General features: G+C 44.9%; 2 protein-coding genes across 2 annotated transcripts in view; both read left to right on the top strand.

Moving 5' to 3' along the window:
• LOC149334069 (uncharacterized) overlaps positions 1–16,661 on the top strand; it is a 60,050-nt gene extending 43,389 nt beyond the window's left edge. The window contains exons 10-11 of the mRNA XM_089555005.1: positions 12,084–12,194; positions 16,537–16,661. Of these exons, the coding sequence (XP_089411131.1) occupies positions 12,084–12,194; positions 16,537–16,584 (159 nt within the window). The 3' untranslated portion in view covers positions 16,585–16,661. The remainder of the gene's footprint in view (positions 1–12,083; positions 12,195–16,536) is intronic.
• On the top strand, positions 669–1,859 carry LOC149334070 (uncharacterized). The gene has a single exon (XM_089555826.1). It carries the CDS (start codon positions 669–671, stop codon positions 1,857–1,859), a length of 1,191 nt encoding a protein of 396 aa, XP_089411952.1.
• Positions 16,662–17,893: the final 1,232 nt, after the last annotated feature.

Below are 17,893 nucleotides of genomic sequence, written 5' to 3'. Positions count from 1 at the left end.
CGCTCCTCGTAAAGCCCCTGGAAATTTTTAAAGTAACGACAACCTTTGCAGAGCGCCGCCTCTCCATCTCCTGCGCCCGTCGCCTCTTCCCCTTGGACGATGGTTTCGCGCGCAAAAGTCCTTTAAACCCGCGCTTTTCGCGGCCGCAGACGCCATATTGTCCGCTCCAACCGGTCACCGTAGGTTCGGCAGGCGTCGTTCCGGACACCGCGCTTTTGCTTGGTGTGAAGAACAGCGGCTTTTGTTTTGCTCGGAACGTGTGTCAGTCACCTAACTTCAAGCCGTCTATCTTTGCGGCATGACGAGCAGCTGCGCCTTCGGGTGCAAGAACCGTCACGACGGTGTAAAGCGGTTCTGGCAGCGGCATGGCGAACGGTTCTTGCAAACACGTGTGCTTCATTTTGCAGATAGCCGCAAGCATCGCTGGACCATACTTCCTGAGCAATGCTTCTTCTTCAGGCTTCCTTCATGGAAAATGCACGCTCACGGGCCCTCCATTCAGTTCCTGCTGTCAACCGATAGATGGCAATGCAACCATAACCTCATCTTCCGTCGATCTCGCTTGTCTCGACCACGCATGGCCCAACCCCGGAACGTCATCGACACGGACCCGACGGTATATAAAAGCAACACACCGGCCAATCCTCTTCAGTGGGTCTGCCAGCGGCATGGCGAACGGTTCTTGCAAACACGTGTGCTTCATTTTGCAGATAGCCGCAAGCATCGCTGGACCATACTTCCTGAGCAATGCTTCTTCTTCAAGCTTCCTTCATGGAAAATGCACGCTCACGGGCCCTCCATTCAGTTCCTGCTGTCAACCGATAGATGGCAATGCAACCATAACCTCATCTTCCGTCGATCTCGCTTGTCTCGACCACGCATGGCACAACCCCGGAACGTCATCGACACGGACCCGACGGGATATAAAAGCAACACACCGGCCAATCCTCTTCAGTGGGTCTGGCAGCGGCATGGCGAACGGTTCTTGCAAACACGTGTGCTTCATTTTGCAGGTAGGCCACAAATACGCTTTCAAATGTTATAGGAGCGATGATCGTTTCTTATTGCTGCTGCCAGACCCTCAGCACTTTGTGTGTATTTTTTCTTGCCTACTGCATTCGTTAAGAATTTTGTTGCAACTGTCCGGCGATGTCGAGACAAATCCAGGTCCAAAGTCAGAGGAAATGCTAACGGAGCTGCTAGCTGGACAAGCACGAATCAGCGCAGAGCTTTCCGCGCTCAACTCTAGAACGGCTACCTTTGAACAGCGTATTACGCACATAGAGGCGTTGGCTTCAACTGCTAACGACGCTCTTCAGCGTGTTCATGATCTTGAGATAACTGTTGAGAATCTTAAAGATGTCATTACCAAACTTGACCGCAAAAATGATGGCCTGGAAAACCGATCCCGTAGGAATAACTTAATCATCTATGGCTTGAAGGAACCATCAAATGAAACTTCTGAGGGGCTATTGGCTTCTGTATCGGAGTTACTGTATTCCAAACTTGGAATCCAATGTGAAGGTATTGAACGCTGTCACAGGCTTGGCAAGCAAACAACTGAAAAGACGAGACCTGTTATTTTTAAACTGCTAGACTTTAGAACCAAGCTTTCCATTTTTAAAAACGCCAGAAAACTAAAAGGATCTGATACGCACATTAGCGAAGACTTTTCTGCGCGTGTACGGCACATTAGGAAGGCTCTCTGGGACAACTCGGTTGATATCCGCAAAGAAGCAGATAAGTATAGGTTGCAATACGATTCCCTGATAGTCGACAGTGTTCGTTACACTTGGTATGATGTTTCCAAAAGGCTTGTCAAGGCTGCACGTGCTGCAGTGCCTAGGGACACAGAGTGACTCGTTAATGAGCAGAAAGGTAGAAATGAGCAGAAAGAAAAGCAGAAACTGACTCTTTTGAACTTAAATGCTAGAAGCTTGCTTAATAATATTGAAGATTTCAATTGGCTTGTAGAATGTTAGACTCCGTCAGTTATTTGCGTAACAGAAACATGGTTGGACAACTCCATATCAGATGTAGAATTTTTGCCTCCAGATTACTCGGTGATCAGAAACGACAGGCAGTTTGCTAGAGGAGGGGGCGTAGCTCTGTTCGTTAGAAAAGGCATTGAAATTTTTGTATTGCCAGCACTTCCGAATACTGAGTCTGTTTGGTGCCGGCTTAACATTTCTGGTTTCGTGACAGTCGTGGGTGCTGTGTACCGTGCGCCCGGTTCGGAAAATATTTTCTCGCACATTACAGAATACATAGCGGAACACAGGCTCCACAAGTATAAAATGACCATTACAGGTGATTTCAATGCTCCTTGTATCGATTGGAAGTTGTTAATTTCAACAGGTCGTGAGAAGGTTGTTTGTGAATCCCTAATTAATATGGCTATATCATATGATTTAACACAAGTCGTTGAATGTCCAACTCGAGTAAACTCTGTTCTTGACCTTGTTTTTGTTAATGAACAGTTGCTGCAATACGGATTTCAGTGCGATGTAGTCGACGGACTGTCAGATCACAAGTGTGTTTTCATGCAATTTAATGTGGTTTGTGAGCCCCATAAGCCGAATTTCAATATTGTTAAAGATTTTACCCGTGCCAACGACCGCGCTATTACTGAACTGCTAGCGTCGTCTTTCGGAGATTTCGTGACAGACAGTGAAACGTGTGGTGTTGATGCTTTGTTTGAGCAGTTTTATAATTTGGTACATAGCTGTGTGCTTCATTTCGTCCCCACAAAATGTGTGAAACATAACCCAAAGCAACCGTGGTACACAAGAGATATAATTCATCTCATAAGACGCATCAAGCGCTTGCGCAAGCGCAGCCGGCCAGGAAACGAAAGCCGCGATTCACTACTACTTTCACTCAAGTCGGAGCTAAAGGCAAAAATGACACAAGCTAAACACTTTTACTTCAACACAACACTGTCAACATTCATGAAAGAGAACCCATCGAAATTTTGGAAAACAATATTACCCTCTTCCCATGACTCTGTATCTTTCATTATCAACGCGCAGCCTTGCACTGATCCCGTAACCATTTCTGAAGCCTTCAATAGCTACTTTCACTCTGTCTTTCATCTTGATGATGGTACCAATCCTCCCTTCATTCATAGCTCGGAACACCAGTTACCCAACCTCGAAGTAAGTTACCCTGGGGTTCACAATCTGTTAGTAAAAATTGACACAACTAAAAGTGCGGGACCAGACGCCATACCTAACATGTTTTTAAAGAGGTACTCGGAATGGAGTGCCCGTTACCTTACAGTGATTTTCAACAAATCACTGGACACATCCTCCGTTCCCCGGGCTTGGAAAATTGCCAATGTCATCGCGGTGTTTAAATCTGGCGATAAACAACGAATTAGTAATTACCGACCGATCTCCCTAATTTCCACTTGCTGCAAGCTTCTTGAGCACATTATTCACAAGCACCTTGTTCAGTTCTTAACTTGTCATAATCTACTGTCACACTGTCAGCACGGTTTTCGATCTGGTTTTTCCACTGTCACTCAGCTCATTGAATTTACTCACGACATCGCTTCCGCTTTAAATAAACGTGATCAAATCGATGCAATATTTATAGATTACTCCAAAGCATTTGACACGGTCTGCCATAATAAGCTTCTTCGTAAACTACGCACCATGTTTACCGGCAATAAGTTACTGGACTGAATAACCGACTACTTACACTTAAGATCCCAGTTCGTCACTTTTAACCATGCACAGTCATCGTCAGTCACTGTAACTTCAGGTGTGCCCCAAGGGTCGGTGCTTGGGCCTCTACTCTTTATAATTTTTATTAATGATGTAGCGAATGTTACTAACGACACCGCAGTGAAGTTACGCCTATATGCCGATGACTGTGTGCTTTTCCGCAACGTTGCTAACGCCGATGATCAACAGGAACTAAACAAAGTGTTTTCATTGTTCTGTGGATGGAGTAATGCATGGCAAATGAAAATTAATTTCACCAAAACAGTTGCAATGACCTTTGGTAACAAAAAGAATCCGCTGCATTTCTCTTACAGTAACAACGGTAACTGCTTGACCCACGTCAGCGAGTTCAGATACCTGGGCGTTATATTTTCGCATAACTTAAAATGGAATGCTCACATAAATAACATATCTGGGAAAGCACTTCGCAAACTTGGTTATCTCAAACGAACCTTAAAAAATGCCATGAAGGAATGTAAATTAACTGCTTACAAATCACTAGTTCGACCCATCCTGGAGTACGCCTCAATTGTCTGGTCCCCTCATTACGCGCGCGACATTGACCGTTTAGAATCAGTTAAAAAAAAAGCAATAAGATTCATCTTCAGCCGGTATGATCGCAAGTTTTCACCTTCTTCCCATATGCACAGTTTATCTTTACAAACATTAGAACATAGGCGCACACGTGAACGCATCATTATGCTGCACAAGATCGTTCACACATCATCTGGCATTCAGGCACCCTTCACATTTGTGTCATCAAGCGCACGTGCAACCCGACGGAACCACCCATTAAACATTGTTCCCTTCAAACCACATATGGATTGTTTTAAATTTTCTTTTTTCCCTCTAACCGTTGAAATTTGAAACGGATTGGACGGCTCACTTCGTTCATTGCCAATTGAAGAGTTTGTTGTTCAGTTGCCTAACAATTTGACCCGTTGATCTGTTTTTAATATTTCTGTGTTATCTATTTCTATGCTACCCATGTTATTTGTTTTTACTCATGTATTCACCCACTCCTGCTATGTCTCTCCTCAAAGACAGCCGTATTTATAAATAAAATAAATAAAATCCCAACACCGATAACCGAGGCGGGCCGGAGGAAGGTTTGGTTACACAGAATTGGCGGGACGAATTTTAACGCAACGCCATCGACCAGACTTTGCGAGCTAAGTGACGTGCTTTCAATAGCTGCCGAGTTTCCTTTCTTTTTTTCAAGCTACGCTGTGCAGTGGTTGTTTCGCGATCGAGCGTATGGCCGCAGTAAGCTCGACATACGGGCGCTTGCGTTGAGCGCATCGTGATTGCACGCACGCAAACTGCGCTCTGACATGGTGAAGCGCACGCGTTACATTCTGCAGTCGCGCGCGTGCGTGCGTGATTATTACATATATACGAGGTCTGTTAGAAAAGTATCCGACCTTATATTTTTTTTGCGAATACCTGATGGATATGAAACAAGCGCGCTTGAACCAGCAGACCTTGAACTGTCGTGCGCATTCACGAATTTTTTCCCGCCTGCCGATAGCGTCAGTCGCTGTGAGGCAGCGTTTGAGTGAGGTAGTGCGCAGTGCTCTCGTCGGTTTTTTAGTGCAAGCAAAATGGCTGTGCGACAGGAGCAGCGCTAATGCATCAAATTTTGCCAGAAACGGGGCGACAGCCAAGTGGAAACCATTCGGAATATTTACACGGTTTTCGGTGATGATGCTTAGAGCAGCACACAAATTAAGCAATAGTACAACTGGTTTAAAGATGGCCGCACATCGGTGGAGAGCGAGCCACGCTCCGGTCGGCCATCAACATGCCGAAATGGCCAGGTCATTGCCGAAGTGAACGCTCTGGTGATGCGGGACCATCGTGTGACTATCCGAGAAATTTCGGAAGAGGTGGACATCAGCAGTTTTTCTTCACATTCCATTATCACCAAATATTTGGCCATGAAGAGAGTTGCGGCGAAATTCGCGCCGAAGCTGCTCACGGTGGAGCAAAAGCAGCTTTGTGTTGAAGTCTCACAGGACACGCTGGATTCCATAACCAGTGACCCCGACTTCATCAACACCATAATCACTGGTGACGAGCCTTGGGTGTACGGGTACGACCAGGAAACCAAATCCCAGTCGTCACAGTAGAAGCATTCCACGTCCCCAAGACCAAAGAAGGCCTGCCAAATGCTCAGCAACGTCAAAGTGATGCTGACTGCTTTCTTGGACTCTCGCTGTGTGGCAAACCACGAGTACGCACGCCCCAGGGTCAAACAATGACCGAAGAGTACAACAGGGATGTCCTTCGTCGCCTACGTGATGCTGTGCGGCGCAAGAGACCGGAGTTGTGGTCAACAGGAAATTGGCGCATCCATCTCGACAGTGCTCCTGAACATTCTTCGCACTTGATTAAGATTTTTTTGGCGAAAAACCAGACCCCTGTAGTTCAACAGGCTTCTTACTCTCTTGATATGGCCCCCTGCGACTTCTGGTTGTTTCCAAAAATCAAGAGGTCATTGAAAGGAGCGCGATTTCAGACAAGAGAGGACATTATGGCTGCAACGACAGCTGAGCTAAACTCCATTCCGAAAAAGGCCAGTTCGGAATACTTCCAACAGTATCAGCACATCTGGGAGAAGTGTGTTGAGTCCCAAGGAGATTACTTTGAAGGTAATTAGGTTTCCAACGCTCCAGTTATGCCTTGTTTTTTTCTTCGACCAAAGGTCATATACTTTTCTAACAGACCTCGTACATACATTACAGAAAAAGACAAAAAGAGAATTATCGCGCCGATATGCATTGTCAAGGCACCGTAGGCACCGCTGGTGGAAACACCAGCTAGCGTGCGCTGGCTTGCGTTTACTCTTTAAATATTACCAGTAGCTGTGCGTATGCGTGATAGTACCCATCGTAAGTTGGTAGCGCGTTTCATGTCACATACTTTGTAACATCACTTCTGCGTTCTCGCTTCCCCTTGACGCCTAACTAGGAGGCTACGAATGCGAGCAAATCTGTGATAACCTTTTTTAAAATCAAATCAAATCAAATCAAAGTTTATTTCCCATCTAGCACTACAGATGGAGGAATCGTAGAAAAAAGCTGCCCTTGGGCAGCTTGACGAGTCTACAATCCTAATTATTGACAGGGAGGCAATACAAGAGTTAACAAAATTTTAAAAAACAAGCACATCAAGGAAGCACCGGAGAATACACGAAACAGCAATATGTACACATAATGAAACTTAAACAATGTTATTCAAAAACAAATTATGTAGTTCACGACGTGAAAAGGAAAACAAATAGAGGTTAATGTGGATATACCTATTTAGAAGAGATGGAAGTGTGTACTGAAGGCATTCCCTACCAAGATTTAGTCGAGGTGTTGGCACTGTCCATTCCTTGCCACGTCTTGTTGGATAGACTGATTCTTTTTTCCTTAGTTCTGCTAAATTTTTAAGATTTGTAAAATTCTTCTTGATTTCTGTTTTAAAAGTAACACTGAGGCGATATTTATAAAGATTATGTGCTTTAATAACTCTGGAATGACAAAAGAAAGCTGCACTTGGATGTCGGAACGGTAAATTATATGCATTTCGGAGGTATCTTTTTTGCATTAAATGAATACGTTTAAGGTTAGTGAATGTTGTAGTGCCCCACACCAACTGGCAATAGTTTAAATGAGAGTTGAATATTGAATTGTATACCAGCATCTTAGTTTTTGTGGGAAGTATGTATTTTAGACGGCGTATAACACCAGTGATTTGAGCTATATTTTTCAAGATATAATTGACATGATAATCCCATGACATACTGGCAGAAAATATGACCCCAAGGCATTTATACTGCTCAACAATTTCTACAGCCCGCGAGTTTAATATAATATTATCATGGGGTTATTATCATTATCATATTATCACTAACGCTAAAACGTTTTTTTTTTGTTAACGTTGCCCATAGTGAGGCCTCCATTATCTCCGTTTTTAAAAGTTTTGTAGCCACTTTTTTTTTTTAATGAGATCCGTGTAACAAAAGACTTTGGCTTTACCGATGTGCATTTAGTACTCGGGTTGTTTCCGAGCCTGAGCCGGTCATGTCTACCTCGCGGGCCGGGCCGGGTTCGGGCCTATATCGAAAAAATCGGGCCGTGCTGGGGCGGGTAACGAAAAAGGTTGACGGGCTCGGGACGCGTGAATAATTAAGGCCTATGCAGTGCTCTAATAGCGACTATACGAATGTGGAAGATTATCGGACAGATGTAAAACCAAGGAAGGTTTTGCTTCTTACTAAATGAAACATTTACGTAGAACTTTATTATCCCATTGCTGGCAGGCGAAGGATATTTGCGAGGTAGGTTTTCTCCTTACTAAGTAACTATTCCAAAGAAAATTTTAATGCTGGAGTCTATATCGTTACAGTTCATGCACGCGAGAGAACATTAGGGGAGGCACAGATAAGTACGTACACACGTAGCGTGGCCTTCATACCGTATTTCGAGCACTCCCTCAAGTGTCTTACCTGGTCCGCGATACACTGCAGCAGACCAAAACCGAAAGCCACTAGAAGAGCGGATGAACTACGGGCATTTAGAATGCCTTCACTTGCAGGTGTCTTTTCGAATGTCAAACCTGTGCATCCAGCGTTTCGGCGGGGACGGTCATTCTGTTTGCATACTCCTCTTCACCAAAACAGATCACCGCAAATTCAGTCTAAAGCCTCGTGATTCACGGTCACGCTCAATGCACGCCCCACTCTCGATGTCACACTTGGCACACCGCATACAGCCCGGCGCACCCGGACACGGTGCGCGTGCGGCTCTACCAAAACAATCCATCTATGCGTGCTCATTTTTGCCTTTAGACGATTCAGTGAAGCATGCAAATGTTTCTCCTAAGTCACCGATGTATTTATGCAGCGGAACGCACGGTTAATGCGGAGACATAGAGAACTCGGCAATTACGGGCATCCAGCGCAACCAATTGAAAATGGTCGTTAGTTCATTCGAAGCGTGCTAGAGGTCGCCACCACAGTCACATGAAATCACAAAGAAAACAAGTCTTTCGCCCGGCGCGCGGGGGAGGAGGAGAGAACAGGGAGGGCGTCTTGTCGCTACTTTAGTTTTTTTAGGGGCTTTAGCTCCTCATAAAGTGACTTTAGCTCCTCAAAGTTTTCAGCGTCATCTGGCGTGAAGAAAAAGAAGCGTGGAGGTACAGGCGGACTACGGCAGATGGCGCGTCTAGGAGCCGCTTTCTACGGAGCTCCCGCCAAAATGGATGGATCGCTGCAAAATAAAGTAAAGGAACCAGAAACGCGTATCAAGTGTCTTCGTATCCCTAGCCACGACGGAAGCACTCGCAACGAAGCTGCCCATCTCGCAGCCCAAGCAGTTAAAACCGGGTGGAAGCGCAGTCTCATCCAACGGTTCCAGACGAAATGACATCGAGCTACTGGATCGCTCTGTCGGCAAAGGAAAAGAGATGAATCTACCCACCTCTACGCAACGGACTGAGCATGCAGGTCCTAGGAGACTAGCAGCTATCCTCAAGGATGATAGTATGTTTAAATGCAAATACTGTGCAGCACCTAAAACAAGACAGGTGCTCATCCTGTGGAGATGCGACCGTAATCCGCCCCCAAAAAAGCTTATGCGATTAGACCCCTCACCACAAGAGTGGGGGAAGGCATTAAAAAGTGTTGACTACGGTAAACAAGCCAGGCAAGCGGAATGGTCGGCAAAGGTTGCGATCCATTGGCTACCGACTTAGCCTTCCCTAGCCTGGCTTCCCCATCCCCCTCCCCTTCTGTTCCAAGAGGGCAAAAAGTGTATGGGTTTGGTTTGGTTCCCGTTCCGGGCAAAAGTACGTGTTCGCTCCATGTTCCGCGTTCATGTTAGATTCCGGTTCGACACGCTGCTACCCACACACTCATATCCGCCTTAATTTTCATCTGACAGAAGTGGCGAGGTGACGTCTTCCAGTAATGTGCTCTACTATTCTAGTTTTCTTGTGGGTAGGTGGAGTATCATTGGTACTTTTAATGTGGGCTTCATTACAGTATCATTGGTATTTTTCGTGCGGGATTTTTGTACAATATTTGGCAAGAACACACTACTTCTTCTTAATGTGCATACTGTCACAAACAAGATGCTCATAAGCTGAGTTCCCGTCTAATCAGAAAAACTGAAGAGAAAAATGCCACTTTCGAGTAAGGACGGCATTCCATCGTATTACCCAGAATGAAACAGCGGCCCGTAAGCGAATGTATTGCTAGTGACTAGTACGTTTCTTTTGGGAAGCCCTGTATAATCGATGAAGATCGTATCGTACTGCCAGCATTATTTATTGATTCTTAATATTGAAAAGCACAGGGAAAGGAATACTTTCTTGCAGCATAATACCGCACTTTAAATCGTTGCACATGCACAATTCTATTAATTTTGTGGCGTGAAAATTTCTAGCGTATTACGCAGAAGTAAGATGTTGCAATGCTTAACTCTTTTGCTACCGCGCCATAGGCCATCGTTCGCATATGATCGATTTAAATCGCCCGCGCAAAAAAGCTCATTTTGGAGCGTCGCGGACGTGCTCCGCCATCTAGTTAGCGAGCTCAACAACTGCTCTTTCGATTGCAACCTTGGTTTCAGTGTTTTGACATGAGGGGGCGCCGTGAAAAATAAAACTTTGAACGGCCGCAGCAGCGTCAGCCGGAGAAAATGGCGTCCGCATCGCCGCGCGCTCCTCGAAAGCGAAAGCTGGCACCGAGCCCCTCGGCCGGTTTCGGTTTCGTTTTTTGAGACGAAAGCAGCGGTTATTAGTCGGGCAACAATGTACAAACGTCGGATTTCGGTTTCGAGAGCGAGACTTCGCCTCGGGAGCCTGGAACATCAACGCACACTTGCATGTAAGTTCTGTTTTCATTCGCTGTGCGTTTTCTGCGGTGCATACGGTTTGTAATTGACGACAGTGGTCTATTTTTGAGCTTCAGTGTCTTCACAACGTATGGCGAACACAGTTTGCCAAATGCTCAAGGTCGCCTCGCGTTTTTCAACCAAGACGACAGCTAGGTGTCCATATCGGCACATTGCTGCGGAGCGGCGCTCGGAGATTCGCTCGACCTCTCGACTTTTTTTTTGGTGCTCTTCACGGCGGAAATGATGAAAACCGTGTGCGGAAACACTAATAAGTATGCATGGATGAAGATTTTGAGCAAGCAAACATATGCTCGGCGGGACGGCTCATGGGAAGAAGTGAATCAGTTGGAGATGCTGATGTTCATTGGAATCATCATATACATTGGAATTGTTGACCTGCCATGACTATATCTCTACTGAAATACCAGAATAATCTATTCTGGCCCTCTGCCACCAAAAATCATTTCTCAAACATTTTTCCGAGCGCACGAGAATGAAACGAGGACTGAAAGAAGACACACACCACAAAGCGCCGTACTGCAACTGCAACAATACTCGGAAAAATGTTTGAGATGTGTAACCAACTAGCCCGCCAGTTCATCCTGAGCAAATTCATTTCTCAAAATTGGTTTTTCGCTTTTTATTTTTTTGTTTTTTCACGTAACGGACCCGGATGATTCAGTGGCGGCAGCATCTATTGGCAAGACTTGGAAAGTGTCCTGGCTTTTGAACCACGTCGATAAAACTTATTTCATCGATACTGATGTTTTAGAGCTTGCCTAAAACGCCAAATTTTATCAGCTGGCTTTCAGGGAGCAGCTCATTCAAGAAATCTTCGGCTATGATGAGGGAAATGAAGTCCACGCCCCCAATCCGCCCATAGAATCCATTCAACACCAAACGAAAAAAAAAGAAAAAAAAAGAAGAAACTGCAAGCTCTGCTATCAGAGAACAAGGGAGGAGCAAAAATAAAACCTTATGTGAAGCACCTGTCAGTCTACCTCTGCTGCACATCTCCACCCCTGATTGCTCTTCGCAGTGGCACCACAGTCATGACCCCAGACTTGACAGGCCATGGAAAGTGAAGTAATTTTTCTCATAGCTGTAACTGTGAATAATGACAGCTATAAACATGTGCAACAGTTTGTATATTCCAGTTTTTCTCTAATGAAGTTCTGGCTTAGTGCAGCCGGTAATTTTTGTTTTTCCTATATACTTTTTTTATGTTTTTAGCAAATTTCACAAATAAATGTTCATTTACTTTTGTGCACACAACTCATCTGTTTGTTTCATTCAGAAGTGTAACTAATAAGCTACAATTTCATATATTGCAATATGTGCTGGCTGTGTTAGTTCTTGTGAAAAAAAATTTTCTTTCAGTACACTCCAAATCGTCCATTTTTCCGCGGTAGCGAAAGAGTTAAACACTACGTGAACTCCCGCTCTGTATCCCCGCTCGCAGGCAAATCCAGGAGTTCCAGTCCAGGTGCCTGGTGACCCAGAGAGGCGGCATATGGCCAAATGTGATGCCGAAGGTGGCATCCGCTATCACGTAAACCAGATACAGTTTGCGGTATGTGACAAAATTCAAGCGAGCAGCATCCCAGTTGCAGCTTGATATGACGAAGTACAGAGACGGTTTCATGTAGTATGTTAAATTTACGATTGAAGTTTGTTGAACAGATGGTCCGTCTCTTGAAAGACCTGTGAAGCACAAAGCTGGCATGTGTTTTTTTTTTTTGTTGTACAGTGTGTTGTAGCAGTCATATTGAGGTGTCGGGGAATCTAATTGGCTTGAGGAAGCAATATGCAAATACGGACGGTGTCACCATGCAGTGTAATTTGTAAATCATATGCCATGCATTAATGTGCTGGGGCAGCATGATTTTATATTTTCCAAGTTATTGCTAACTTCCGCAACCATTGTAGGCATGTCCAGATTTTTTAGAGTTTTATTTTGTTGAAAACCTGTGAACGAAATGGCGACGCGCGTCATGAAATAAGCCGCCAAGAAGCAGGAAACTTCGATAGAGCTGGTGGCTATACCACTATCCACTTGACCGCTCTGAATGATCTCTGTGTACTCTGCTTGGGCATTTGCCATTTACGACCACCGACAGTATCGATGTTGTGCTAGTCCAGCGAGCTGGGGTCACCGCTTCAGCGTTCCGTGGAAATCATGGCGCAGAGCAACCTTCATATTTCTTGTTATGAGGGCTTCGCTCTCAAGCCAAAGTGGACTCCATTTTTGTGTACATGCAACATGGACAAAGGCAGAAAGCATCACTATTCGGTTTATCGCCGCCTGCTCCTACCTGGACCGCTGAAGCTAATCGCTGCACGCCAAGATGGCGCCCGTTAAGCCGAATGTATATTTCCTGTACCAGAAGACCGCATGAAGTTTTCTGCTGATCACTATCATAATATTCTTCCGTGCTCCGAGCTGACCAAATCACTACTACGCTATAACCATACTGACCAAACCTCTGAGCAAAGACACAATGTAGTAGCATTCATGAAAATGGGGTCCTTCTTTCGCGTGAGACAGAGTCGAAACGAACATACAACCGCAACTTGCGCACTTCCTCTAAATATCCAGATGGACTGTCTGAGATGGCTGCGCACAGCCACGTCGTTAGTAGAGTGAAACTGGAAATGGAAACCATGCTTAGATTTAAAGCGGTGGAGATGGAGCGGGGAGGGAAACCTTGTCTTTATGTAGATTTTCTGTTTTCTTAATCTAACGGATTAACTTTAATTTATATATCCACCTATTGTTGGCGTAGTTTCTGTACCTCTATCTACTCAATATTAAGAATTTTCTCAGCCGATAGCGATGCTCCCTTCAGAAGGCGTGCAGGGCTACCGCAAACAGGTCCCGGACCTCGGTCTGCCCTTTTTTTTACTTTTGCTTGCAGTCACATTCAGCAGGTTGCGTTTGGGGTACCGCGAACATCTGAGCCTTAGGTTGCACGGGCGTAATATTTTCAATTTCTAGAAGACAGGGATTCCTTATCGCAACTTTACCAAACCCGTCATAATAGAGGCGCCGGCATGGCGCGAAAAGCGGGGTAAGGGGAGTCAGCGCCAACGCCGAGCACACTCGCGGGAGCCGGGCTACTGCCATGGATAGCGGCGACCGTCCGCAGGAGCGGCCCGGCACTGCATGCTACTAGAGAAGCAGTTTGAGAGATAGTGGATTACTATAGGGTACAGCGCGCATTAGCAGCAGGCAGATGTGCGTGCACCTGACCAGATGCGTGCTTACTCTGCATGCGTATATAGGTGGTCGCGAGGCGCAGTGGCAGGTAAGCGCCCCACCTGGCCCTACAGTCAGCGAGTTGATGAGGGCAATGACAAGTCAATCACCGGCCTGACTTTGCTAAATGACATTTATATTAGTGACGCCTTCTCTGCTAGATCGTCCGTTGCAAGCGCACTAGATTTAAGGCGCATTGTTGACTCCCAGTAGATGAATGAGCAGCGATTGACGTCACCGATGTTGTCACAACGCACGAAGCCGTAAAATCTACGCGAAGAGTGCTGCCCAGTAGATAATTTAAAGCAAACCGTAGCATATCATCCCGGGTTCAATCGTTCTACCAACCCGCGCACGGTTATGCCAAGACTGAACCGCAGAATTTCGTGCCTATGCTTCCTTTCAAAGGGTTCTGAAACACATTCTGAGGAGAGAACATAAACTCGCTCAATCACTATGCTGTGTCGTCGAGAACAACTGAGCCACATAATACATTCCTACACGCAGGAGAAGGAACCCACTCTTGCGCGCAAAAGTCGGAACGTGATTTGTGGCGATTTTTTTTTTCATGATGGCGCCCTCCTCCATCTTAAGCTCGTGCGTATTTAAGGTCAGGGATGGCTATTGGTTATGTTCTTTCAAGCGTCACACAGCTGCCAGGGCTGCGTCGCTCCGTAGTCCGGCTGGTCAGAAACCTCCGCCGGCAGGGGAATTCCCGCGCGCGTCTGCAGCCGGCGGTGGGGCTGAGTTGGTGGATCCGTCAGAGGGGAACCGATCTTTGAGCGTACACAAAGTGAAGGAAGAGGATGAAAAGGCACAAATACACTGAAATTCAAATTTTTCTGCAGACAACTCACGTTCTACTAAACTCATTAAGAACATTCTTGCTGTAGGATTAAAATGACCGAGCACTGAAGAAAACTTGTTTGGAGATTATATCATGCCTTAAACAGTGAGAACTGAGCAGTGCAATATCAGAGAAGTGAAGATTTATAATTTTAATGTGGCATTGGAAAAGGCATAAATGCCATATTGCGGCGAAACCCGCCATTATCTCAGAAGTCCACCAAGTGAACACACCTCGGTAAATTATAGCTTATTTGTTTTATCTTTACAGTACTCGTTCTTTCAGGAGAGGTCTTGTTTTATTGTTTTTTTACGCTCTGCCCACTGCGCCATTCAACGAAAAGCAACGCTCCCTTTAATTTGTCGACAGTGCGCTGTTAGCCCTTGTAACTAGATGACGCCACGGTGTTTTGAATTTCTTGGATGTAGCGGCAACCACGGTCTACTAAAACTTTAGTCCACGAGGTGTAAATCACCGAGGTGTAACAGCTTTGCGTTGGAAATGAAAATGGACGCTACTCCATATACTAAAGATACCTTATTACTTTCTGGCTGATGAGATTTATATTAATTTTTGCTACAGCGCTTTTGCCGACGTGCACTCGCCATCTCGCTCGTTTATCATGTTTTACAGCATTCTGATACATGAAACGGGCTCATGCGTGGTTTAAAAATTCTCGGTAAAAATTTCCTACGGCGTTTATTACAAAGCCGTTGCGGAACATACCCAGCAATTCTGGACAGAAGTATTTTTGAGCTAGAAACCGTTTATAAAGAAAAATTTTTCATGTAATGTAAGATTTCTCTATGACAATAAATATATCTCCAGATCAGCCGACGGCAGTGTTGCATTTTTTTATATTAACATTTAACATTTTTGCTTTCGCCGAAACGTTCGCCATTGGTTTTGTATGGCAGTCTAAACTGTGTGATACGATCGATGGAAACACTTTAAAATAAATATTTTGCTACACATCAGAACAATGAACCATTACCTTCAGTATTTCTATGACAATGTCTTACAACTTTTTATTTTTCAAAGTTTTTCAGTGAGAATGTTGGACATAAACAGCACATTAGATTGTAAGCTTTCTATTGGTCCGAAAAAAAAATGGGTCCTTAAGGGTCAGTGTTCTATCCCTTCAACGTCGTCCCTAGAAATACCGTACCTTTATTGAGAGCCCTTTCAGATGCCTTTAAGAAGTATAAACATAAAAATTTTGGTTCCATGTTTTATTATTTGCAATGATGCGCAAAACAGTGCTATAATTTCGCCATCACGTGGTATTCCTTACGACCGCTGAATGATTTGTAAATGATTTTTTCCTGCCATATGTTTCGGCTTCAGCAGCCGGGCGATCTATGTTTTCAAACTTCAGTATACGTCACGTGCTGCTGGCTCGCTTAAGCGTTGTAGTTAAGTAAAACCACAGGGCCGCGATTATCTCGCCCTTTTTTCAAGCCTGAAGTGACCTATAATAAACGTTATCATCGCTCGGCTGTTGATGGCGGAACCAGTTAGAGGAGAAATTTGCTTTTAAATTATTTAGCTTTCGTTGGCGCGTACTACATGGCGATCCATGTATATTGTCTCAGGCATTATTACAAAGAAAAAAATACACAGTGAACAAATTGCTGTCTATAGATCGTTAAAATTTGTCAACAGCGGATGGGTGGACATGGGAAGCGGCAGTGATTGACGTACGTAATTATAGCGACAGACTGATGCTTATCTTACGCAGTCATCTGTTATGCAGAGTCAATTCCGTCATTTAGATACATGCAATACAAATTTTCCGCCTTCTTCTAGGACGAAGTTGCCCAAAAGCTTGGCGTCGAACCACCGAGAAGGAAGTGACAACAAGAGCAGTGCTGGTGTCACGAGAAGAATTGTGAATAATGATGCATCATTTTGTGGAAAATGTAAGGAAAAATAAAAAGAACTGAATGACTTGCATTTTGGTTATGCCATTACGCGGTGTGCGGAAAGCCTTACCTTGCCGTTCTTTATCCATCAAAAGGAAAAAGGTCAAATTGAGCAAAAATAAAACAAAATTTCCGGAATAATGTCCATCAATTCAGTAGCCATAACAGATCCATTAAGTTTACAGTTGATTTCAGTTTTGGTTGTAGAATTACTGATGACAATTTTTGGCTGATTGCCATGGGAGTCTTCATGGTTAGCCTCACATGTCAACACATATTTTGAAACTGTGCGGTGCTAACCAATATTGGCCTCACAAGCATGAGCTGGAGATGTTGTGCAGCAGAGACCTGCACAGCGTTAAGGAAGGAGTAGTTGTTGCTCTAATTCTCGGTAAATTCGGGCAAATATTGTACATAATATACGGCCAGCATCATTCTGAACATGAAGCGGAACCACCAGCGGAAACTTTCAGAAAACTCGGAAATTTCAGGACCCGCAGAAGGAGTGGAAAAGTTTATTTTCACGAATGCTTTTTCCTGCGGTTTGGGGGCATCTTCAGCGACTTCTTGGTTCTATCCCCAGAAGCCTTCTCTGTCGAAGTCGTCCGCCTCTAAACAATGGTCGGTTGCCCTCAGTCCAGGGCTTCCCTGGCCACTGCCGCCCGTTGAACTCGCTGTACCAGACCTCGTTGGTCTTCACAGCGGTCGCTGGACAGCACAGTCTCCCATTGTCCGCACTCGAGTTTTGTATTTTGGGGACCACGTCTATGTTTTGGCAGGCCCATGTGATGTGGTATAGAGTAGGTTTTTCGTAGCACCAGGGACATTTGTTCGCGTATATCGTAGGGTGCATTTTGTTTAGTATGTAGAGATTAGCAAGCAATACCGGTTCTCGCTATTGTTTTAGCCAAGCCGGAACTTAGGTTAACCATTTTTTTTTCTGGTCCTACGGTGCATATACTAAACAAAATGCACCCTAGGACCCACAAGGAAAAATGGTGAACCTAAGTTCCGGATTGGTTAAAACAATAGCGAGAACCGGCTTTGCTTGCTAATCTCCTCAGTGATCATTGATCCAGGGCTGCTCCGCTGGGATGGTGCCTGCTGCAGTCGAACGCCGATATATCGAACTCGAATAGAACGATGAAATAGTTCGACACAGCAATAAAAAAATAGAGCAGGCATGCCAGGTAAAACTGAAAAATATTTTAATTTATTGAGTATAATAGGTGAGTGAAAAC

This window comes from Amblyomma mixtum, chromosome 8 (genome assembly GCF_055824585.1).
Source record: "Amblyomma mixtum isolate Tamu chromosome 8, ASM5582458v1, whole genome shotgun sequence".
Classification (NCBI taxonomy): domain Eukaryota; kingdom Metazoa; phylum Arthropoda; class Arachnida; order Ixodida; family Ixodidae; genus Amblyomma; species Amblyomma mixtum.
The sequence above is the reverse complement of the archived record's forward strand: the minus strand, read 5'-3'. Positions and strand labels throughout refer to the sequence as shown.